Below are 26,385 nucleotides of genomic sequence, written 5' to 3'. Positions count from 1 at the left end.
GAGGAAGGGCTATCATTTGGGTCCAGACCTGGGCTCATGGAATCTACCAACATCATGAAATCACCAACAAACTCTGTTGGAGCTTGGGGTACATACACATTTCTGGAGAAGATCCATAATTTTCTTTAGATTAGTAAAAAAAGGCCAATGATTTACAAAAGGTAAATAATAAAAACATGACACTTGATATTACTTACAACTCCGCTGAGTGCATTATCCTTTCTAGACTTGTAGTAACTGAGCACATTTTTTTTTTTCTTATGTGCATAAGCAAAAAACATCTTCCAGTTGAGGGGACAAGAAAAGTCAGAGTATTTCATCCAGGACAATGTAGCTCCTTCAAGATGCTTGACAACCCCATCCATTTCTGGCTTGGGACGGAGTATTTATAAATTTACCTGTATGGCCTGTTGAAAGCTGTCCCTTGATTACTATACTTTGAATGAGATGACACCTTCATGGTTAGCACTATCCCTGGTACTATTTCTATTTTAAAGGATCTGTTCCAGCCCATGATTAAATGATAGGCTGTTGGTGGCAGAGGTGACTCAGTGTGCCTTCAACATCTTCTCTCCACTCCCACAGAAATAGAAGATTAAGCGGAGACAAGGTTGCCAGCTAAAGACCACATTTTCCAGTTTCCCTTTCAACTATAGGAGAGACTGGGTTGTCCACAGAGCTGCGAGCAGAGTGATGAGTACAATTTCCAGCCAATATCCTAAAAAGGAAGGGCACCTGCCTTCCCATTCCTTTTCTTCTCCTCCCACTTGCTTGAAGGTAGATGTGGTGGCAGGAGCTAGTGGCTTAGTTTAGATCATTCATTGAATTGTTCATTGGCAGCTGTGCATTGAAGTTGGAGAACAAGATATATAGTGTCTACATGACCTCTGATGACCTTGTAGAGCAAACTACCCTGCTAGTTCTGGACCACCTACCTCCTTATGACTTTCATATGATAGAAAAAGACATTTTTATCTTGTTTAAGCTCCTCTATTGGGGAATATTTTGTTATAGTAAGCTGTTACAGATGTGACCAGGACTTTATTTTCATTTCTTATCCATCCAGATGGGCAAGATCAGTTTGCTTTTACTTGGCAAAGGAAATATACTTCTACTGTTTGTTTCACGGCTATCAAAAAAATATGTTTTTGAGTATCACAGACATGCAAGTTTACATTAGTTTCAGGTGTACAACATAGTGATTCGACTTCTCTCTAGGTTATGATGTGCTCACCACAAGTGTAACTACCACCTGTCACTAGACAACGCTATTACAGTATCATGGACTTTATTTGCCACACTGTGCCTTTTATTCCCATGATTTATTCATTCCAAAACCCGAAGTGTTTTGGGGCTATTTGAATTGTCCAGCGAATTGCCATAATTTTGCCAGTAGGGGGCGTCTAAGAGGTGTAGCTTCTCTCCTTTGAGATCTCAACTTACATATCCCTTTCTTAAGATTTTCTAGACAACCCAGTCTAAAGTAAGCTCCCCTTCATTACTGTCTAGCTCAGCCCATTCACTTCCTTCAAGGCACTTAGTGAAAATTGTAATTATTTGTCTGCTTAGGATACCAGCTCCATGAGGGCAGGGTCCTGTTCATTCACTGAATGATTATCACAATATCTGACATGTAGTGGACATGTAATCAAATGAGTAATGAATCTGGAAATAATAATAATAATAATTATTATTATTATTAATATTTGGAAATTATTAAAAAATCCCTGCTCAGGCTTCACAAGAGTTGTTAGCACCAGGAAACTATGTAGAATACCTAGATAATTTTCAAAATGGAGGTTTTCTTATTCAAGATTGAAACCCAGGAACCATAAAAAAAAAGTTTATTTACCTTATTTCATGAAAATTTAGAAGTTCTGTATGCTAACAGACACCATACAGTTTTATAAAAGTAGAATAATGGGGAAAGTTATAAAGAAATGTTACAGTCAAGGACTATCATCCACAATATTAGAGAACTCATGTAGAACTCCATAGGAAAAGCAGCATAAATGATGTATGAGTCACAGACAACAAAATAAATACAAGTGGCCAATAAGCATGTCTTTAAACCATAAATAATTTAAATATCCAATAATAAGAAAATAGTTCAATGAATTATAATACATTCATATTATAAAATATCATGAATCCATGATTAGGAATAAGATGTATTTTTTATAGTGAAAAAGCAAGAATACTATGGATATGATCCCATCTGTAAGAATACATATATACATATGTATATATGAAATGTATATGAAACGTTCTGAAAAAATTAACACAAACTATTCTGTTTTTAGGAAAATGAGTAGGTTTGGTCAGGGCAGAGAGGTGTAGGGTATGTGATGTGGGATTTTTACTTTTTACTCTGCATGCTTTTTGAATGTTGGATATTTTTTACTGTGAGTATACATGCACGTATTACTTGTATAATTCCAAAGACTATTTTAAAAAGCAACAGAAAATATATGGAAGTCACCCAGGAAAATTCTTGGTATGTAGCATTAACAACAGAAATGACTGGAAAATCTCCCCAAATCATACAGAAACAGATCTGGGTGACACAGGATATCACCTAGAAATGGTTTTGGGTAATGTACAGTTACACAAAGACCCCCATCCCATGTACCCCTAACCCTCCCACCATATTTTGATTTCTCTTCATTTTCTTGGCCCAATAGCTGTAATTTAACTTTAAATACATATATAATCATTGTACCCTGGGCTGTAACATTAGGGGAGTTTCTTCAGGTGTAAGTGGACCCCGTTCTTGGCTTTGAGGACCATCTGGTGCAAGAACACAAGAGGTCTGGTGGGGTCTGGAGCCACCTTGAAGTGGAGTAGAATCAAGGCAATGGCCACCTTTAGCTCAATCATGGCAAAATGCTGCCCAATACAATTCCTGCAGACACCAAGGGAAAGAAAGAGAGACCTTGAGGAAATGGTATTTGTTTCTGACTCTTTTGTTAAGGTGCTAGAATAATAAATCTACTGTTCACAGTAAAGCAGCATTTTCACACTAAACGTCAAGGAGAGTTTTGAACTTCTCTTATCTCCTGCAAGAACATGAACCGAGAGGCTGTAATGTGATGCCCTCCCTAAAGAAGGTGACACTTGGAGATGCTTATAGAATTGTTTCTCCTGTGAGGATGTAGTATAAAATGTGGTGACTATAGTTGGTAACACTGTAATGTGTGATTGAAATTTGCTAATAAAGTAGAACTTAAATATCCTCACGCACACACAAAGAGAGAAATTGGTGAAGGGGAAGAACCTTTTCACAATGTATGCAGAGGTGAATCACCATGTTGTAGGTTTTAAATACCTTACAATTGTGTTTGTCAACTAAACCTCAATAAATTTGAAATTAAGGGGAAAAACAATTGTTTCTCTTGCATTGTGGGGTGGCCTGCATGGCTTATGAGCAAGTCTGCATTGTAGGGTAACTTTCTGAGGCATGGCTGTATAGGATGTGACAGAGAAGGGCCTTGCCCTTTGTGAAACTAACTGGTCTTTTCAGGAGCTCAGATAAGTACCATGATCTACCTCATAATCTGGTGAGAAGATAGGACTCCATTGGAGAATATATGGAGTTGAGTTACCAAAGGAAGAGTGCTGTTTCCAAGTAAACATTTCTGTGCATTTTTAACAACTTCAAATTGTCCTTACCTTGGTCCAGCTGAGAATGGTAAGAAGGAGTGGGGGTGTCTCTGATCAGAATTCTCCTGGGAGAACCTCAAGGGGTCAAAGACCTAAAATGACAGCGCAATCCCACCACCATCCCCCAAACACCATTAGTGCATTTCTTAAGCTACTACTTAGCACAAATCAACAGAAATACATGATGAGCCACATATGTACCAGAACATGTGTTCTGGTAGCCACATTTTTATTATTTTATTTCATTTATTTGTCAGAGAGAAAAACAGAGAGGGAGAGAGCACAAGAAAGAAAGAGGCAGAGGGAGAAGCAGACTGCTCACTGAGCAAGGAGTCTGAGGCGGGACTGGATCCCAGCACACTGGGATCATGACCCAAATCAAAAGCAGATGCTTAACTGACTGAGCCACCTAGGTGTCCCAGGTAGTCAAATTTTTTAAAACGTGAAAATAATTTGAATAATAGAATTTATTTTGAAAAAAATTATCATTCCAACATGTGCTAAATATAATAATTATTAAGGTAATATTTCACATTTTTGTACTATGTCCTCTAATGCCAGTGTGTATTTTACATTCCCAGCATGTCTCATTTCTGATTAGCCACAATTTAAGTGCTCAATAACCAAATGTGGTGAATAGCTACCACATTGGACAGGGCAATTCTAGACCTGCAGCCCTTGTTTGGTCTCCCAGTAGACTAATATGCTACCGAGACCAAGTATGGAGAAAGCAGAAATGTTAGGGTCAGTGATATTATTTTCACTTTGGTGGTAAGAATGCACTTACTTAATTTATCCAAAGAAAATTAAAACACTAATTTGAGAAGATATATACATCCCTAATTTATTGTAGCACTCACTTATAATAGCGAAGATATGGAAGCAACCTAAGCGTCATCAATTAAAGAATGGATAAGGAAAATGTGGTGGATAGAATGGAATATTACACAGCCACAAAAAGCTTGAGATCATACCATTTCAAATAACGTGGATGGACTTAGAAGCTATTATGGTAAGTGAAATAAGTTAAACTGAAAAAGACAAATACTGTATGAGTCCACTCATAAGACGAATCTAAAAAAAAAAAGGAAAAAACCAAGTGCATAAACAAACACAAAGCAGAATTAGACCTATAAATACAGAGAACAAACTGATGATTGTAGGGGGTTGGACAAAGTCGGTGAAGGGGAGAGGGAGATACAGGCTTCCAGTTATGGAATGAATAAGTCACAGGAGTAAAAGGCACAGCATAAGGAATATCATCAATTACACTGTTATAGCGATGGAATGGAACAAGTGATGGTCACGCTTGGGGTGAGCATAGCATCAGGTATCAGCTTGTCAAATCACGAAGTTGTGCCCCCGAAACTAATGGAACATTGCATGTCAACTATACTCAAAATTAATTTCAACATTAAAAAAAGAACGCACCTACTTAGAAGTCTAGCCAAAGGGATTACGTGATCAACTGTAACTGAGACTGCAGTCCACTTCATGTTACACATAAGATATCTTAAACCCTAGCCACTTATGTGAAAGGAAATATCTGTGGGTGTTATGAGTATTTAGAGTTTAAGAACATTGAATCAAGCACTATGGTTAGCTACGTGTCTTCTTAACTCTCTAGATCCTCTCTTCTCTCTTTCCTGCTATGCTCTAGGCTCCAAGAAGTGGAGCCATATAGTTTTCTATTGGGTGTGGCTGATAAAAGACATTGGTGATCTGGAAGGTGGGTGGGGAGAGCTTTTGGGTTATTTATTCCCCGGACCTCACCCTACCAAGCTTCCTGAGCCTGACTGCTCTACTGAAGGCCTAACTCCTGCCCAGGATCTTTTCCAGCATAGCAATCTCTCTCCTATCATTGTAACCCTCACCAGAGGTGGGAAGCCCTTCAACAGTTGTATGCTCCATGTTGCTTTCACAAACCCTACCAAACCTTTGTAAATAGTTTCTTTATAAAACTCTCCTCAAAGTGCCCAACTTGAGGGTGTCATAAGTCTTCTGCCAGAATTCCCATGGTTCCATTCAGCAGAAGAGAGTTTGAGTTGCCTGCCTGGCTACATGGATAGTCTACACTCTTGCAGATGTCTAGGTGAGTGCTTGGCGGAGCTCGCTAAGTAAATGACTGCAGTACAGATTGCGTTTGGAAGCAGATTATGTGGCATTATGTCCATCTGTTCATTCAAAGCAAACATAAAGTAGGAATAGGGGGAGGGGACAGGTTTTTTCTTTAGGAGGAAAGCTGAACATTTTTGGTCTTTATGTTTATTTTATTTGCTTTGTGTCATTTGCCACATCCCCATTGTGCTAACAAAAACTTACTTGCACATCATTTGTTTTTGAAGTATTTACATGTAAGACAGTCATACCTTTGGATTTTCCCAGATGGCAGGATTATGGTGAAGGCCCCAAATGTTGAGAACCACAGTTATTCCTGTGAAAGGAAAGAAACAAAAAAGACTACAGGATGTAGAACAAGTTGAGGTAGAGCTACTGTTACACCACTCTTCAATAAGAATTTTCTTCTTGAAGGGAATGAGCTAGCTCCTGGCAGAGTTTTGTGTGCCATAGCTGATGTCAGCAGTCAAGGACCCATGGGAAGATGAGGCTTGAATGACACCTTAGTTTTCAAAGCAATGACTTATTTAATACCTGATTCTATCTTCAGGAGCTGTTGGTGTCATGTCAGAATGATATCTGTTAATGGACAATATAGCACCCACCAGAGATAGTTTGGGTCCAGAAGAACAGAACCATAATTCCATCATGTAGGTCCAATGACAAGTTTCTTTTGGTTCTGTTCGTAAGTGGAAGGGAGGAAATTTTGGCAAGTATCCACATGGTTTGGGGATCAAAAAAGAAGAGGAGAGGGTAGGGAGAGGGAAGTGGGGTTATGGACATTGGGGAAGGTGAAGTGTGTAAACCTGGTGATTCACAGACCTGTACCCCTGGGGTTAATAATACATTATATGTTAATAAAAAATAAAAAGTTAAAAAAAAAAAAAGAAGAGGAGAGAGATTTTGAAGATTATTTGATTACCATAAAAAATTCTGGTAAGTTAATTCTGGATCTGTCAACAAAGTCACAGTGATAGGCTGTTGGTATTTGCTACAAGCAATCCTGTCAGCTTGTTTCCAATGGCAAGAGTTAACAGGACACCAAAGCAGACATGTGAAGGCTATCTCATGTGACACCCTTCTGCCTTCCACTCGCCCTGCTCAGAGACCTGTGCTATGAAGAACACTGGGTGAGGTGTGGGGCCTCTATGCAAGTTTTAATTCTGCTCATCTGCACATTGGGGTCTCCAGTGAATTTTTGGCTATACCATGTGTGTAGTGTGCTTTCAAAGTGCTTTGTAAACTGAGAAGCCCCATATAAATGTCTGTTAAGATCATGTTTCAAGGGCAGGAAAATGAGATAATGTGTTTGAAGGTTCCATGTTAACTATTAAGTGCTGCACACTTATAAGAGTAATATTTTGATGATAATAATGCCAAAGACCCCACCTTGGGTCTTCTAGATAAGTATAATGATGCTCATCTCCCATGAAGTCTCACCTGGGTCTCAAACTAAGCCAAACAAAGATTATTTTAGAAACAATGCCCTGTGAATGAAGAAACCCTGAGTTGGGATTCTAGCCACCCAGGTTCTAGACAGAGCTTCTCTGCAAATTGCTATGTGTTTTGGGAAAGTCTGGAAACCACATCTGATCAAAGAATTACCCACTGAGGTCTTGGTAGGCACCCACCCTAAGCCAGACTTCCTTAGGTTTGTCTTTTGACTCCTCTAAGAGTTGAGGATTGTTGAGGCCAGTCTTTGTCGCTGTGGTCACTAGGATCCCCTTGTCTCTAGGAACTGCTTAAGAAAAGAATGCAAAGACCTGCAGGCAGGGAGCGTCCATCTGGGAAGGTAATAGGCTTGCTGAGCTCTCTGGAAATGGATGGGACTGGAGGCGCCAGTCGGAGTGACTCCTTGATGCACATTGTGGTGTATGACATTTCACCCAGCTGGTCCCTGTGAGGACAAGGGAAGGAAGGGAGGGAACTCAGTCTCCATATCTAGTTTGTAAATAATGATGTTTTTTTCCTCTTTGGTGTTTGGTCCTGGTAAATATCATCTCTAGGTTAAAGTTATTTTGCAATTGGCTTATGTAATGTGAGACTCTGTGAGAATGTGAGACTCTGCCTCAGGATCAGCTGAGGTTCCAGAGGAAGAGGGGACCAAACAAGTGTCCATTATAAAGTGAGATGCTTATCTACCGGTAAAGGATTTGGTAGGGAGATTTCTGAAATCTGTTTTGCAACTCTTAGCTCACCATGTAAGTCAAGAATGTAGAAAGAATGTAGAAAGAATGACTGAGGACTGAAGAGAGAGGGCTTAAGAGTTTTGAGAATAAAAAAAATATATCCTTTAAAGAGCATTGTTGGAATGCCCGAATGCTGTGGAGAATGGAGGAGAGTCTCCCAACCATGTTAGGCAAAGAGGGGCTCCTTGGGTCACTTCGATGATCTGACATGTATCCCCTGAGTTTGGGAGTTTGGGAAACAGAGGACTGATAGATCACAGAGGTCTGTGATTCAGAACAGACAGGGAGTTGGGGGAGAGCAACAGCGACAAACAAGTCGGGAGTACTCCAGTGTACTCTATGGGCCAATAAATTGGCAAGAGTCAGAGCTTCAGAACCAGTTTGAAAAGAATTCTGAGGATAAGAATTCCCTCATTGCCCCGTGAATCACCATGGCAAAGGTCCAGTGAAAGAATCTCCAAGAAACTCACAGATGTACCCATTGTGAGTGAAAGGAAGCACTCACTAGCCACCCAGCTCAGAGGGCAAATCACCATAGGACCAACCCCTTTCTCCTCCTGGCTCCCTCCTGGGACCACTTTTGGAAGGGTCAGAAACAGAAGCTACTGGGTTGGGGAGGAACTGGTCAGTAAAATAAAGCCAACCACAAACCCCTCACCCATCACTGGCTTCCAGACCCAAAGAAATGCTGATCTGGGATGGAGGGAGAGGATACAAGTGGATATGAATTTGTACTTTTCATTATTCCACTGGACCAGACAGCTTCATTACTGAAATGAGACTGCTCTTTTGATGGGGACTCTATGAAATTCACTCAAGATTTCACCCCAGAGATGAAAAGAACTTGTCTCACACAAGGCTGAAATATCAGAGGGAGAAGAATGAGGTTTTTTGTTTTTTTTTTTTTAATCCTAGCCAATCAGCCAGTCATAAAATGACTGCATATATTCAGTATATTTGCTTTATTCTATTTCTGCTTGCTTTTATGATTACTTATTTTGAATGCAGGCTCTGACCATTCAGTAGTGTGAAATTTTCATTTTGAGCTTTTTCCTCCTCAAGCTCAGAATAAAAAAGGTAATTCTGCTTAGCCTGGCACTTTGCATATTTTAGAAACACAATGTTGTCCATCTTAGCCCTGGTGCAAGAAGAAGAGAGGAATTTTAAAAAAAAATTTTTTTTTAAAGATTTTATTTATTTGACAGACAGAGATCACAAGTAGGCAGAGAGGCAGGCAGAGAGAGAGGAAGGGAAGAAGGCTCCCTGCTGAGCAGAGAGCCCGACTCGGGGCTCGATCCCAGGACCTGGGATCATGACCTGGGCCGAAGGCAGAGGCTTAACCCACTGAGCCACCCAGGTGCCCCGAAGAGAGGAATTTTAACCCAATGCCGAAACGGCTGACAAGTCAAATGGAGACGTTGAACAACTTGCCATTTTTTTCAGAAATTGCTCCTTGCAATGTGGCTTTATTGTCTGTCTTAAAGAATTATAAATTTTCAGCATACTATGTACACATTTCATTAAATGTGAGTAGAGGGCCATATAATGGAATAAAAATTTATTTTATATAAAATTATTTTTCCTTCTCTCATTAAAATAAGTCGTACTTAGTAGATCCTTTAGACTTTGTTTTCTCACCTGGCAAAGATTTCTTTATTGTTTTTACATTTCACATATGCCAGACAAGCATGAGAAAGGCCAATATTGGGGTTGTATAATATACACTCTAAACAGGTTAAATATCCAATTAATGTTAATCAATGATAAAAAATGACTAATCAACACTATATTTTGTGCTATACAGATTAAACCTTTAATTTATGGTAGGAAATAACTATTACTTCCTTATAAAAAGTAGGAGCTCTAGCATATCTATATAAATCCAAATTTTCCCTTGCAAATATTCTAACTGAGCTGACCTTTCCATTTGAAATATGGTGTATCCTCCCTACTCCTGGGGCTAGATAGTCCTTATGCTTTCTATCTTTCTGTCCCTTTGGCCATCAAAGCAATGGTAAGTGAAATATCTACCTAGGGTAAAGAATGTGTTTTGAATCAGAGATGTGTTTGTTTTTCTGTCAGACAGTGTGTCTCAAGGGCAAATCCATAACCTGGGCACTGTTTGAACAGCCAGATAATTTCAAGGTCTTTCAAAATGGTGTTGACATTTTCTACCTGGCTAACTCATCCTATAAGAGGCAGCTGGGGCATCAGTTCTCCCAAGAAGTCCCCTTGGGTCCCCAAAACCAGGTCAGGTGCCTGTCTTCTGATTTTCTATAGTAGCCAGCGCATCTCTCTCTCGCTACCCTTACCAGGTTATATGGCAATTATTCATACAGAGGGCTGTCTCCTGTCCCAGGGTGTAAGCTCATTGAGAGCAGGATCTACACCAAATCTGGCACATTTCCGAAGTGCCTCAGTACTTAGAATGTTCTCAGTCCATAATCACTGGACTTAACTACAGTGTGTATCCTTTAGTACTATGTTCAAAGTTTGAGCCAGTCCTGAGGAGTAAACAAGGAGATGGGAGGGAATGACTACAATGGGAGCTTAAATGATATGGGTGCTTGCTGGGGTCTCAGAGAGGAGACGCACCTGAGTCTTACCATTCAAACTCTGAATGCAAGTCTAGGGATCAATTCCCCTTTTCCAGCATACCCAGCCAGGTGAAAGAAATGGGACATTACACACCACTGATTAGAAAAACAATGAAGCAGCTAACTCACGGATGAGTGAACTTCTTTGGCAAAGATATAGGGATAATTTTGGTCTCTCTAGAAAACAGGCAGAATAGTTGCCTGCCTGTTCTGTTTCTACAGGCACATATCTTGAAGCACAATGGTCACCAAGGTACCAGAGGAGAGAATAAAGCAAAATGCATGGAGAGGAAGCAAGATGAAATGTTTAAGAATGCAGATCTTACCAGGTGATAGAAGACCCGTCCCCCAGGATGCCCCTGATCTCCTCCCGGCATCTCTCTTGATGCTCAGGGTTCAGAGCCAGGTAGTAGAGGAGCCAGGAGATGCTCCCTGCTGTGGTGTCGTGCCCTGCCAACATCAGTGTGTTCACCTCAGACCTTAGGTCAGTATCTGAGAAGCTGTTGCCATTTTCAGCCTGGAAGGTATAGTAGAGAGATGTTTCTGCAATGTCAGTTTATAGATATCTGCAGCCCTAACCAAGATAATGGCTTGGGTGGGGGGGGGACCACTAGAGTTTCATACGAGAGTTTCAATTTTAAGTCAGTTCAACAAATACATAGTAGGAATCACACTTTGACCAGAGTAAAAAGGAGAACCAACATTAGATAAGGAAAGCAGGCCTTGCAAAGAGCTCCTTGATTCATCCTGCCAGATTTATGCAGATTCCCCAGCACCTCCTCCTCATCATTTTACCAACTTACGCTATGACCCATTTTCCTGTGCTTCCCTACACTGCCATGTATCTTTGCAGTAATCACCAAGTCCTGTCCAATTAGTTAAAAATGTAGTCTTGTCCGACTCCCTCTAGTGACAGAATTATAGACTTCTATCTTCACCTGAAACCGAATGGATCCAACCCATCAGTTCGAAAGTATTGTTAAATTTAGCTGATCAATTTTCCTCTTGTCTTCCCTCCACCTCACTTATCCATTCACCTGCACAATTAACTACATATATGAGCAGCCTCAGACATTTGAAAAATTTACCTGGGCAGAAAGTATAACATCCAGAAAATCCTGGTACTTCTGCTTCTGAGTACTACCATGCTTCTTTTCGTCTTTCAGGAATTTCTTTCTATCCTGGATTAGGTTTTCTGGGACAGAATAACAATTCCCGATTAGCAAAGTGACAGCAAGGTTAAAGTAAAATTATTACAGAGCAAGCCATGGCCTACAAGTAGCTTCAAATCATACCTAATTCCCTGATCTTAGAATGGGTACATTGTATTTCAATAGATTTAATTTTTGCAGATGTTTGTTCTCCCATCAAATGACAAACTTTGATCAAAGAAACACAATACATTTGGAATAGTCTTTATACAAGTAGGCAGGCGATGTAATAAAGATGGTCTCAAACATTCTTTTCTTTCTCAGTCTAATATGTCATTTTCATGGAAAAGTTATAAAATGAAATGGAAGACAGGCAAAGAAAAATTAGTTATACATTCTGTATAACTGAAGGGGCTTAAAAGAGAACCCCACAGAAATACGAAACAGAATACTAAAACTGTAATTCAAGAAAACTTTCTGGAAGTGAAACAAAATTTAAATGTATACCTTAAGAGGCCAACCCTATCTTTGGAAAAGTTAGAACAGTTAGAAAAGTTAGAATAACCAATGCCAATATATACCCTAGTAAAACTACTCAATATTGAAGACAGAGAAAAGAAAATCCTCAGAGACTCCAAACAAAAAGACCCAATGACTTCCAAGGGTAAGAAAATTAAGGCAGCATCATACTCCTCAAGAACAATAAAGAAATCAAAGCAAGATTAGAGCATTTTCAGGATGCCTGGGTGGCTCAGTCAGTTAAGTGTCTGACTCTTGATTTTTTTTGTTTGTTTGTTTGTTTCTAAAGATTTTTATTTATTTATTTGACAGACAGAGATCACAAGTAGGCAGAGAGGCAGGCAGAGAGAGAGGGAGGGGGAAGCAGGCTCCCTGCTAAGCAGAGAGCCCGATGTGGGGCCCGATCCCAGGACCCTGGGATCATGACCTGAGACGAAGGCAGAGGCTTTAACCCACTGAGCCACCCAGGTGTCCCATGACTCTTGATTTTGGCTAAGGTCTTGATCTCAAGGTTGTGAGTTCAAACCCTGCATTGGGAAAAGATTAGAGCATTTTCAAGAAACTCAAGGAAACAAAGTAGTAGTAAATATTTTATATCTAGGAAAATTGTCATTCAAGCAAATATGAAGTCTACCAAAGAACAGGTATAAACTTCCATGAACTCAGACAATACTATGCTCATGAGCCCATCCTGAGGTATCTAGTGACTGAGCTTCATCCAACCATGAGATGACTAGGAAAACTTCATTAAAGAACTGAGGCATGCAATTCATAGATGGAATTCTAAATCTCAGACTAAAATAAGCATTGGCACCATGGACAGAAGAATATCACATAAACACTAAGAGTGAAAATAATTCAACTAAAAATAGGAGAAGGGAGGGAGAAAGGGGAAAGTAGAATAACCACTAATTGTTGGGGGCCTTGCACATTTGATCTTTTTTCCCTCTGGACCTGAGGCCTCTGCTGCAACCATGTTACTTCAGATCCTCAGTCAGACCAAGAAGCATCTGAGCTTGATTCTCGTCCTTATATTTATTGGAGTGGGAGGCACTGGAGATTCACTTGGCGTTGCTCAATCCAGATGTCAGTGGGGATAAGAATATTCCAGATCTTGAAAAAATTGGACCCCCATGATTAATACACGTTTGGCTCAGTGAATGTAGATCACAGCAAACTGAAGAAAGAAGATGCAGACTTCTAAATGAAGTGTTTCAATATAAAGCTGTTCAGAATGAAAGCCTTCCAGAAGCCATTCTTACAATTTTCCACTTATCCAAGAAGTATTTCTCCTCTAAACGTGTGAAATCGCGTTAGGGTATTGTGCTGGGGTTTACACAGATTAATACATCTCTGAAGTTCGGAAAAAAAAAAAAAAGACCACTAATAATTGTATAGGTAATAAATGAAAATAAAAGGGAATTACTAAAAGCTGACAAACCATCAACCAACCCGACACAAATGACAAATACTATATGATAGAATACGTAGTCAAATTTGTAGATGAAGAAAGTGGAACGGTGGTTTCCAGGGCCCAAGAAAAGAGTATAAAGAGGGATTGCCATTTACTATATATGGAGTTTCAATTTTGCAAGGTGAAATGAGTTCTGGAGATGGATGGTGGTGGTGATGGCACAATAATGTGAATATAATTATTAGCACTAATCTGTATACTTTAAAAAGATTCAGATGGTAAATGTTACCTGTATTTACCATAGTAAAAACGACAAGCCAGACGGCAAAAGTGTAAATAAGGGAAAGAAGAAGGATTTATAGAAGGACTAAACACTAGGGTAGCCAGAGGAAAAAATATACTTTCTTAAATATCAGAAGATATATTTTAAAAGAGCAAAGAAGACATACCACATAGAGAAAGGAACACAGTGTACTGAGTTGAATAATGTCCCCCCAAAATTCATGTTCACCCAGAACCAGTGAATGGTGATTTGTTCAGGAAGCCTTTGGGAAATGAATACATACAGTAACTATAACGTATACACGTAGTAAATCATAAAAATACGACAGTGTTGAGTCCGAACATGTCAGGCATTTCAACAAATAAGAATGGGAATGACTTGTTTACTACAGTAAACATGTTTTCAAATTGACTCATAAAGCAAAACAGAGCTATGTGCTACATGTAAGAAAAACACATAAAACAAAGCAGTTGAAGATATCTACAAATAAAGGGATGGACGAGGATATACCAGACAAATGAAAGTAGTAAGAAAATTGGGGCTGCAATCCTGATATCAAACAAAATAGAATTTGAACAAAAACTCACTAGAAAAGAGGCCAGTTTTTATTATTTATTTATTTTATTTAAGATTTTATTTATTTATTTGTCAGAGAGAGAGAGAGAGAGAGAGCACAAGCAGACAGAGCAGCAGGCAGAGGGAGAAGCAGACTCCCTGCTGAGAAAGGAGCCTGATGTGGAACTGGATCCTAGGACTCTGGGATCATGACCTCAGCCGAAGGCAGATACTTGACTGACTGAGCCACCCAGGCATTCCATGAAGGTCAGTTTTTAATGTTAAAAGTCAGGATATCATAGGGCACCTGACTGGGTTGGTTGGTAGAGCATGCGACTCTTGATTTCAGGGTTATTAGTTTGAGCCCCACATTGGGTGTAGAGATTACTTAAAAATTTAATCTTAAAAAAAGTCATGATATCACAATAATATTTATGAACATATAAATACACCAAATAACACAGCAGTACCTATTTAAAGCAGAAACTATAGGAAATGCAAGGAAAAGTAGGTAGAATCACACTAATAATAGGAGTCTTCAATATACCACTCCCAGTACAGGATAGGTCAAGTGGACAAAAATAAGATATAGAAGATCTAAACAAAATAATAAGGCAGAACATATGGATGAAAATATCAGACATATATTCAATAATAGAGAATTTATCTTCTTCATAAAAGTACATGGAACATTTATGGAACTTGATCATATTAGACCAAGGAAAACATTAGTAAGTTCTGTAAAATGGAAATACTACAGATAATACTTCCTAATTGCAATAGGAATTTTAAAAAAATAAAAAGAAGACAGCTTTTCACCTAGAAATTTATAAATCATCTACTAAACACTTATTGAGTAAAAGGGATATAGAAATTTAAATTAAAGAATTTCTGAAAAAAAGATAAAAAACATTACTTATCAAAATACATGAGATATAATCAATAAACAAAAGAAAATTCATAGCCTTAAACACACACAGCAATCAGAAATATAAAAAGCCATTCTAAAACTCTATGGAATCTCAAGGGACTGCAAAGAGTCGAAACCATCCCGAAAAAGAACAAAACTTGAAGGACTCACATTTCTTCCTAACTTCAAAACTTACTACAAAGCTATGGTAATCAAAAGAGTGTGGTATCAACATAAAGATAGACATATACTATACAAGAATGGAATACAGAGCCCAGAAATAAAGCCTCACATATATGGTCAAATAATTTTCGACAAGGATACCAAAACCATTCAATAGGGTAAAGAATAGTCTTTTCAACAAATGTTTCTGGGAAAACTGGGCATTTACATACAAAAGAATGAAGTTAGACCTTAGCTAATACCATATTTGAAAATTAACTCAGAATAGATCAAGGACCTAATTATGAGACCTCAAACAATAAAATTCTTCAAAAAAAATTTTTTTTTATTTGACAGAGATCACAAGGAGGCGGAGAGGCAGGCAGAGAGAGGGAGAGGAGGAAGCAGGCTCCCCACTGAGCAGAGAGCCCGATGTGGGGCTTGATCCCAGGACCCTGGGATCATGACCTGAGCCAAAGGCAGAGGCTTAACCCACTGAGCCACCCAGGTGCCCCTCAAACAATAAAGTTCTTTAAAGAAAAATAGGATTGGGGTGCCTGGGTGGCTCAGTGGGTTAAGCCTCTGCCTTAGGCTCAAGTCATGGTCTCAGGGTCCTGGGATGGAGCCCTGCATTGGGCTCTCTGCTGAGCAGGGAGCCTGCTTCCCTTCCTCTCTCTCTCTGCCTGCCTCTCTGCCTACTTGTGATCTCTGTCTGTCAAATAAATAAATAAAATCTTAAAAAAAAAAAAAAAAGAAAAATAGGATTAAAAGCCACAGGATTTAGGGCACCTGAGTGGCTCAGTTGTTAAGTGTCTGCCTTTGGCTTGGGTCATGGTCCCAGGGTCTTGGGATGGAGTCATCAGGCTCCCTGCTTGGCAGGAAGCCTGCTTCTCCTGCTCCCACTCCCCCTGCTTGTGTTCCCTCTCTTGCGGTGTCTCTCTCTGTCAAACAAATATATAAAATCTTTAAAATCTGAATTTAGTAAGAATTTCTTGCACTGACACCCAAGACAGAGGTAACACAAGAAAAGGCAGGCAAATTATGACTTCATGAAAATTTAAAAACAGTATCCATAGAGTAAAAGGGCAACCCACAGAATGAGAGAAAATATTTGCGAATTTTCTGTCTGAAAAGGGATTCATATCCAGAATATATGAAGAACTCCTAGAATACAACACCAAAAATACCTGATTCAAAAATGGGTAAAGGACTTAAGAGGACATTTCTCCAAAGAAGACGTATGAATGGCTAATTAGCACATGAACAGAAAAGATGTTCAACATCACTAATTATTAGGGAAATGCAAATCAAAACTACAATAAGATACCACCTCGGACTTATTAGGATTGCTACTATCAAAAACCCCAGGAAACAAGTGTTGGCAAGAATTTGGAGAAAACAGAACCTCTTGCATGCTATTGGTGTGAATGCAAAATGCTACCGTTGCTGTGGAAAACAATATGGCAGCTCCTCAAACAATAAAAAAATAGAATTATCCTTTGGTGAGTGCTGTGAAGTGTGTAAACCTGGTGATTCACAGACCTGTACCCCTGGGGATAAAAATATATGTTTATAAAAAATAAAAATTAAAAAAAAAAACATTAAAAAAAAATAGAATTATCATATGATCCAGCAATTCCATGTCTGAATATACCCTCAAAAGAAATGAAAGCAGAGTCTTGAAGAGTTATTTGTACACGCATGTTTCTAATAGCATTATTCAGAAAAGCTAAAATATGGAAGCAACCCAAGTGCCCATTGATGGATGAATGCATAAACAAACTGTGATGGAATATGCATAGAATGGAATATTTTCACTCTTAAAAAAGTAGGAAATTCTGACATATGCTACAGCATGGATAAACCTTGAGGACATGCTCAGCAAAATAAGCCAGTTACAAAAAGATGAATATCCATAGATTACATTTATAGGGTACTCAGAGTAGCCCAAATCATAAAGACAAAAAGTACAATGGTGATTGTGAGGGACTGAGGGGAGGGGAGAATAGGGAGTTACTGTTTAACTGGTATAGAATTATAGTTTTACAAGACAAATAGGTTTACAGGGATCGATGGTGATGGCTGTACAACAGTGGAAGTGTATTTAATACCACCAAACTGTACATCTAAAATATGGTTGGGGCATCTGAGTGGCTCAGTCAGTTAAGCGTCTGCCTTTGGCTCAGGTCATGATCCCAGGGTCCTGGGACTGAGCCCACACTGGGCTCTCTGCTTAGTGGGGAGCCTGCTTTTCCCTCTGCCTCTCCCTGCCACTCTGCCTGCCTGTGCTCTCTCTCTGTCAAAAAAATAAAATAACAAAATCTTTTAAAAAATAAAAAATGATTAAAAAATAAAATATGGTTAAGATGATAGAGTTTACCTTTTGTGTATTTTAGCACAATAAAAAAAGAAAAAACATACAAATACACATACAAATAGATTAACAAAGCAAATAAAAAATAGGAAAAGAATGAAAGAATAAAATACAGTAGTCCTCTCTTACCTGCAGAGATATATACCAAAACCACCAATGGATACCTGAAGCCACAGATAATACCAAGCCCTATATGTTTTTTTTCTTATATATACATACTTATGATAAAGTTTAACTTATAAATTAGGCACAGTAAGAGATTAGCAATGACAACAAAAAATAAAACAATTATAAAAATATGCCGTAATAAAATTTATGTGAATATGTTCTCTTGCTCTTTTTCAAAAGTACTCATTGTACTATCACCCTCCTTCTTGTGATGATGTGAGATGATAAAATAGCTATGTGATGAGATGAAGTGAAGGGAAAGATACAAGCGATGAGACATAGAGTTAGGTTACTACTGACTTTCTGATGAGACATCAGAAGGATCATCTGCTTCTGGACCACAATTGCCCATGGGTAACTGAAATCATGGAAAGCAAAACCATGGATGAGGGAGAACTACTGCAAATATATCAAATCCTAATTTAAAACTAGAAAAAGAATACCAAAATAAACCAACAGAGAGTACAAAAAATAAAGAAAATAGCAAAGTTAGTTTGGTAGAGAACAGAAAAACAGTAGACCAAATTAATAAATCAAAATTTTGGCTCTTCTTGGGGCGCCTGGGTGGCTCAGTGGGTTAAAGCCTCTGCCTTCAGCTCAGGTCATGATCCCAGGTGCTGGGATCGAGTCCCGCATCGGGCTCCCTGCTCAGCCAGGGGCCTGCTTCCTCCTCTCTTTCTGCCTGACTCTCTGCCTACTTGTGATCTCTGTCTGTCAAATAAATAAATAAAATCTTAAAAAAAAAAAAGAATTAAAAAAAAAATGTGAAAGCACCTGGGTGCCTGGGTGGCTCCATCGGTTAAGCATCTGCCTTTGACTCAGGTCAGGATCCTAGGGTCCTGGTATGGAGCTCCACATCAGTCCTGCATCAGGCTCTCTGCTCTGAGGGGGAGCCTGCTTCTCCTTCTGCCTCTCTCTGTGTGTCTCTAATGAATAAATAGATATGATCTTTTTAAAAAAAATGTGAATGCAACAGAGTGTCAAACATGTAAGGCAAAAAATAATAGGACTCCAAGGAGAAACAGATGAATCTACTCTTATAGTTGGAGACTTCAACAATCCCCTGTCAATAATGGACAGATCCAATAGTCAGAAAATCAGCAAGGACATAGTTGAACTGAACAATATCTTCAGTCAACTGGATCTATTTCACATCTATAGAACACATCATCCAACAACAGCAGAATACACTTCCTTTACAAGCTAACAGAGAACATTCTCCAAGATAGACCACATTTGGTCCATAAAACACACCCTAAATTTTAAAAGAACATAAATCATATCAGTGTGCTCTCAGACCACAATGGAGTAGAAATCAATAACAGAATGGTAGTTGGGAAACTCCAAAATAGTTATTGAGTAAACCACAGATTTCTAAATAACACATGGGCCAAAGAAATCTCAAGGGAAAAATTTTAAAATATTTTGAACTAAATGAAAATTAAAATACAACTAATCAAAATTATGCAATACAGTGAAGGCAGTACTTAGAGGGAACTTTATTTTTCTATTTTTTTAATTAACATAAAATGTATTATTTGTTTCAGGGGCACAGGTCTGTGAATTCATCATAGAGGGAACTTTATAACTTTGAATTAATATATTAGAAAAGAAGAAAGATCTAAAATCAGCAATATAATCTTATCCCTTAGGAAACTAAAAAGAGAACACATTAAATCCAAAGTAAATTAAAAAGAAGAAAGATCTAAAATCAGCAATATAATCTTATCCCTTAGGAAACTAAAAAGAGAACACATTAAATCCAAAGGAAATAAAAATTAGAACAGAAATCAGTGAAACTGAAAACAGGAAATCAAGGGATAAAATCAATGAACCATCAAAAGAAATGAAATCTTGCCATTTGCGACAACATGGATGGAACTAGAGCGTATCATGCTTAGCGAAATAAGTCAAGCAGAGAAAGACAACTATCATATGATCTCCCTGATATGAGGAAGTGGTGATGCCACATGGAGGCTTAAGTGGGTAGGAGAAGAATAAATGAAACAAGATGGGATTGGGAGGGAGACAAACCATAAGTGACTCTTAATCTCACAAAACAAACTGAGGGTTGCTGGGGGGAGGGGGTTTGGGAGAAGGGGGTGGGATTATGGACATTGGGGAGGGTATGTGCTTTGGTGAGTGCTGTGAAGTGTGTAAACCTGGTGATTCACAGACCTGTACCCCTGGGGATAAAAATATATGTTTATAAAAAATAAAAAGTTAAAAAAAAATAAAAAAATAAAAAGATGGATAAAATTGATAAATCTCTAGCCAGGTTAACCAAGAAAAAAAGAGAGAGGACACAAATTATTAATATCAGAAATAAAAGGGGACATCAGTACTGATTCTATGGGCATTAAAAAAGATAATAAAGGAATATTATAAACAAGTGTATGCCCATAAATTTGATAACCAACATGAAATGGACTGAATTCTTGAAAGACACAATCTACCAAAACTCAACAAGAGAAATAGATAATCTAAATAGGCCTATATCTATTAAAGAAATTAAATCAATCATTAATAGCCTTCCCAAAACAGGAAGGACTAGGTCTAAATGACTTCACTGGTTTATTCTATCAAATATTTAAGGAAGAAATCATACTAATTCTTTACAATCTCTTCCAGAAAATAGCAGAGGAATATTCTCTAACTCAGTGTATGAGGCCAGCCGTTATCCTAATATCAAAACCAGACAAAGACATTACAAGAAAGGAAAACTACAAACCAGTATCTCTCATGAAATAGATGCTAAAATCCTCAACGAAATATTAGCCAATTGAATCCAACAATGCATAGAAGGAATTATACACCATGACCAAGTGGGATTTATTCCAGATACACAAATCTGGTTCCACATTCAAAATCAATTAATGTTATCTATCACATCAATAAGTTAAAGAACAATCATAGGACCATCACAAAAGATGCAGAAAAAAAGATCTGACACAATCTAACACCCGTCTATGATTTAAAAAAACAAACACCTCTCAGAAAACTAGGAATAGAGGGGTATACATATCCTAATGTATTTGTCAAAACCCATAGAGTGTGCAAATATAAATAGTGAACACTAATGTAAACTACGGATTTCACCAGGAAGTGAGAAAGCATATGAGAATTCTCTGTACTTTCTGCTTGATTTTCCTGTAAACCTAGAACTCTCTGAAAAATAGCTTGTTAATTTTTAAATTTATTTTAGGAGAGAGGGAGAGAGAGTGTGTGTGAGCATGGGGTAGAGGAGCTGAGAGAGGGGGAAAGAGAATCTCAGGCAGACTCCATCCTGAGTGGGGAGCCCGGAGCAGGGCTCGATCTCATGACCCTGAAATCACAACCTGAGCCAAAACCAATAGTTGGACATTTAACTGACTGTGCCACCCAGGCATCCCTAGTTTGCTTAAAAAAAAAAAAAAAAGAAGAAACAACACCACAAAAAACCAACATACTACAAAGTCTTTTTAAGTAAATCATTGTGATTCAGTACATAAACAAATAGACCAATGGAATAGAAAAGAAAGTCCAGAAATAAGCTCTAGGACATATCTCAATTTAGTATCTGATAAAGGAAGTTATCTCAAATCGCTGGAAAAGATGGAGCTTTCAAATTAAATTAAATTAAATTAAATTTTTAATTGAAGTATTATTACATTATTATATTAGTTTCAGGTGTACAATATAATGATTCAGCAATCCTACATATTGCTCAGTGTTTATCATGATGAGTAAGTATACTCTTAATCTCTTTTATCTACTTCATCCATCCCTTTATCCACCTGTCCTCTGGCAAATACCAGTTTGTTCTCCATATTTAGGAGTCTGATTTTTTGTCTCTTTTTTCTTTGTTTGTTCATTTGTTTTGTTTCTTAAATCAAAACATCTGAGCGCGAGGTCATATGGGTATTTGTCTTTGTCTGACTTGACTTCCATAATGCCCTCTAGGTATGGACGCATGTTGTTGCAGAGGGCAAGATCTCAATATTTTTATGGCTGGGTAATATTCCGTGGGAGATATATATATTTATGGATACACATATCACAGAAAAGATGGAACTTTTTAATATATGGCGTTAGGACAACTGGATAACTATTTGGAAAAGTTAGATCAGCACTTCAAACCATACATAAGAATAAACTGTAAAGGGATCAGAGATCTAAATGCAAAAAGAACAAAATCACACAAGCACTCGAAGAAAAGCATGGATGAACGTCTCTACAGTTTGGGTATAAGGCAGTGGGTCTCAGCTGCAGATTATTTTTAAAAACGTTTTATTATAGTTTTTTACTTTTTGAGAGAGACAGAGAGGGTGAGAGCGAGCACAAGCGGGGGTGGGGGAAGTGGGAGGGTAGAGGAAGAGAATCTTAAGCAGGTTCCACACCCAGCGCAGAGCCCAACATAGGGCTCAATTTCACGACCCTGAGATCATGACCTGAGCCAAAATCAAGAGTTGGGTGCTTAACTAACTCAGTCACTCTGGCAGCCCAACTGCTGATAATTTTGATCCCAGGGGACATTGAGCGATGTCTGGAGACATTTTCAGTTGCCACAACTATCAGAGTCCTATTGGCACTGAGAGGGTAGATATCAGGGATGCAGCTAGAAGTCCTACACCGCACAGAACAGCTCCCCATATAATAAAGACATACCTAGCCCAAACTGTCATTAGAGCAAGGGCTGAGATAACCTAGAACAAGGGAAGGCTAGTGACTACTACTTAAAATCCAGATGCAATAAAAAAAATAAATTTAACAACAAAAAAATAAGAATTTTGAAAAGGTTTTATTTTGAACAAATTTAAAATTTTCCTCCAATACTCTCCATTTTGTTTTTCATCGTAATTATGTAACATAAAGAAATAGTAAAGAATTTTTTCACCAAGCCCTTCATAGGTGTTCCCAGATCCACTCTAATGAGCCATACAAATTTAGAATATTCTGTGTGGGCCACAATGTGGACAAGTTTGGAACTACTGCTATATATAATGTTCATCTGTGTCTTAAACTGTTTTTTTTTTTTTTTAAGATTTTATTTATTTATTTGACAGACAGAGATCACAAGTAGGCAGAGAGGCAGGCAGAGAGAGAGGAGGAAGCAGGCCTGCTACTGAGCAGAGAGCCCAATGCGGGGCTCGATCCCAGGACCCTGAGATCATGACCTGAGCTAAAGGCAGAGGCTTTAACCCACTGAGCCACCCAGGCACCCCTCTGTCTTAAATTGTTAACCTAACCTGCTTCCCTGAGTGTCCTCCTCATAATATCTACATTCCTGTGTATCTATGTTTGTGTAGCTGTGCATGTGTTGGTGTGTCTTGTAAATTTCTTTGAGGCATATATGTTTGCTAAAGTAACTACATTTTATGTTTAACATTTATTCAGTGTGAGGCAATGTCCTAAGTGCTTTATGTATGTTAACATATTTAATCATCACCACAAACCTAGGAGATAGGTTGCCTTTTATCCTCATTTTACAGATGACACTGAGACAAAGCAGTAAGTAAACTTACCCAAAGTCACACTGCCACTAAGTCGTGGAGCCAAGGAAGGATTCATTAACTTCTTGATAAATACTCTCTATTATGGTGTTGATGAAAAATAATGTTGAATTGCTTAAAAAGCTGAATCTTTTGGGGTGCCTGGGGGCCCCAGATGGTTAAGTATCTGCCTTTGGCTCAAGTCATGATCTCCAGGGTCCTGGGATCGAGCCCTGCATTGGGCTCCTGGTTCAGTGGGAGGCCTCCTTCTCCCTCTCTCTCTCTGCCTCTCCCCTTGCTTGTGCTCTCTCTGTCTCTCTCTCTAATATGAATAAATCTTGAAAAAAAAAAGGCTTAATCTATTTCAACTTTTATGTATAAGTCTTGCCAAAACCATTTTTGAATGGAGCTTTTTTTTTTTTTAAAACGATTTTATTTTAAGTAACCTCTATGCCCAACATGGGGCTTGAACTTAAAACCCAGAGATCAAGAGTCACATGCTCTACTGACGGAGCCAGCCAGGCACGCCAAATGGAGCTTCTTTTATTTATTTATTTTTTATTATAGTAAGAACACTTAACATGAGATCTGCCCACTTAGCAAACTTTTACATGCCCAATACAGTACTGTTAACTTACAGGCAGATCTCTAGAAATTATTCATCTTGTGTAATTGAAACTCTATGCCCACCAAACCCAATCTCCCCCTTCTTTTGAATGCATGTCCATGCTCACTCTGCTCCCGTATTCATTCCTATGTTGCTTGAGTGTTTTTGGTGTGTTCTTACTCCTGCAAACATTGCACAAAAAGCCATATGCCCTGTATGCTTTGGGATATTAAATGTCCCCTTGTTATATCTGTATTAATAACAATTGTACATAATGAACACGGTATAGAAAACTTCTAACAGAACCACTACTATGGATCGAACAAGATCTTCTAAAGCAGCACTGTCCCTATAAAAGCTCCATTAAGAACAAGAATGTTTTCTTTTTTTACATTGAGACCTATTCCTCTAGACAGATACAAAGCAATTATGAGTGTATAGACTTGGGCCACCCAAATGCAAGAAATACCTGTGTATTGATGTAGAATTTTGGCCATCTCTTGTAAGCGGTGGCCCTGAGGGCTGAACTTGAAAATGATGTCGTCGTGATGTAAGAAACTGTATAAGCGGTAAAAGGTGATTTTGTTGGCTTCAAACATTGTTTTAACATAAAGATCATGGGTGCTAGAAGAGAAAGCAGGGATAATATGTCAATGAATGACTTAGATGATGGCGGACAGGTGTCTTTTTTGCTTTGCTGTCACTGACCTGCTTATCTGGCAGTTGGTCTCCTGGCTGAAAGCACATTTCATAAGTATGTCCAGGGTCATCAAGCTGATATGCTCATAGACCTCTACAACTGTGTCCTGAGAGCTGCAAATCTTCTCCCACTTACCCTGGCACAGGAAGTCAAGATCAAGGACATCATCATCATCATCAAACTGCCTTTATCCAAAGGCTCCTCCCTGACCCAAATCTTAGGATGTAAGGTAGAGTGCTGGCCTAGGAGGAGCCAGAGGTCAAATAGGTAAATTAAGCAAGTGCTTACTTGGCATGAGGAAAGAAAAACTGCACCCAGCTGGGTGAGAAGGAGCATGGAGCAAACCAGGTCTGGTAAATGGCTGAGTTAAGTATCTTTGACCTTTCAGTTATTACCATAACTGCATTAAAGAAGATCGGAGTCCTAGGAAAACAGACCTATAATTACAAAGGATTTTCCCAGGGCTTCCTCCGTCTTCAGTCCCCAAATTGCTAGACACTCTAGCCCACCATCACTACTGCCAACCACCATAGCCACACTTAAACTTGGAACACTGTAAAAAACATTTTCAATTCAGGGGCACCTGGGTGGCTGAATTGGTTAAGTGTGTGACATGATTTCGGCTCAGGTCATGATCTCAGGTTTATGAGATCAAGCCCCACTTAAGATTCTCTCTCTCCCTCTGATCCTCCCACCCTCTTTCTAAAAACAAACAAACAAACAAACAAACAACCCCACAAAAACCCAAACTAAAAAACCAAACACATTTCTTTCTTTCTTTCTTTTTTTTGCCCCTTGACTCAGGTTGGTTTTAGTTTTAAATAAATTTTTTATTATGTTCAGTTAGTCAACATATAGTTTTTGATGTAGTGTTCAACAATTCAGTAGTTGTGTATCACACCCAGTGCTCATCACCACATGTGCCCTTCTTAATCCCTAACACCCAGTCACCCCACCCCCGGGTTTTGTAACCCTCAATTTGTTTCCTGGAGTCCAGAGTCTCTCACGGTTTGTCTCCATCTCTGATTTCTTCCCATTTTCGGTTTTCCCTCCCTATGGTCCTCTCCACTATTCCTTAAGTTCCACATATGAGTGAAACCATATGATATTTGTTTTTCTCTGTTTGGCTTCTTTCACTTAGCATAATCCCCTCTAGTTCCAACCATGTTGATGCAAATGGTAGGTATTCATCCTTTCTGATGGCTGAGTAATTTTCCATTGTGTATGTAAACTATATGAATGGATCTTCTTTATCCATTTTCAATTCTGAAGTGGGGGACAGAGGGAAGCCATGAAAGGAGCAGCTTTGGGGAGTGACTTCCAGTCCAGTGCTGCCTCTGTCCACTTCTTCCCCCAAGTGACCTACTCACATGACAACCAATCTGGTACTGGGTAACAGTGGTTCTCTCTTGGGAAAACTCACATGAGATGCTTTGTGGCTGAAACTGCCATAAATTTCCCTGCTGAAAATGTATTTGTCATCATAAGCATTCTTTGTGTAAAA

General features: G+C 38.7%; 1 protein-coding gene across 1 annotated transcript in view; it reads right to left on the bottom strand.

The window, feature by feature from the left end:
- Positions 1-1,827: 1,827 nt before the first annotated feature.
- Positions 1,828-26,385, bottom strand: part of LOC309842409 (cytochrome P450 4X1-like) — a 37,789-nt gene continuing 13,231 nt past the window's right edge. Inside the window, exons 5-12 of the mRNA XM_082686541.1 lie at positions 24,890-25,017; positions 24,651-24,805; positions 11,656-11,762; positions 10,894-11,084; positions 7,545-7,678; positions 6,033-6,097; positions 3,673-3,755; positions 1,828-2,905 (exon numbers count right to left, since the gene is read on the bottom strand). Of these exons, the coding sequence (XP_082542667.1) occupies positions 2,737-2,905; positions 3,673-3,755; positions 6,033-6,097; positions 7,545-7,678; positions 10,894-11,084; positions 11,656-11,762; positions 24,651-24,805; positions 24,890-25,017 (1,032 nt within the window). The 3' untranslated portion in view covers positions 1,828-2,736. The remainder of the gene's footprint in view (positions 2,906-3,672; positions 3,756-6,032; positions 6,098-7,544; positions 7,679-10,893; positions 11,085-11,655; positions 11,763-24,650; positions 24,806-24,889; positions 25,018-26,385) is intronic.

Source organism: Mustela nivalis (genome assembly GCF_964662115.1).
Source record: "Mustela nivalis genome assembly, chromosome: 10".
NCBI lineage: Eukaryota > Metazoa > Chordata > Mammalia > Carnivora > Mustelidae > Mustela > Mustela nivalis.
The sequence above is the reverse complement of the archived record's forward strand: the minus strand, read 5'-3'. Positions and strand labels throughout refer to the sequence as shown.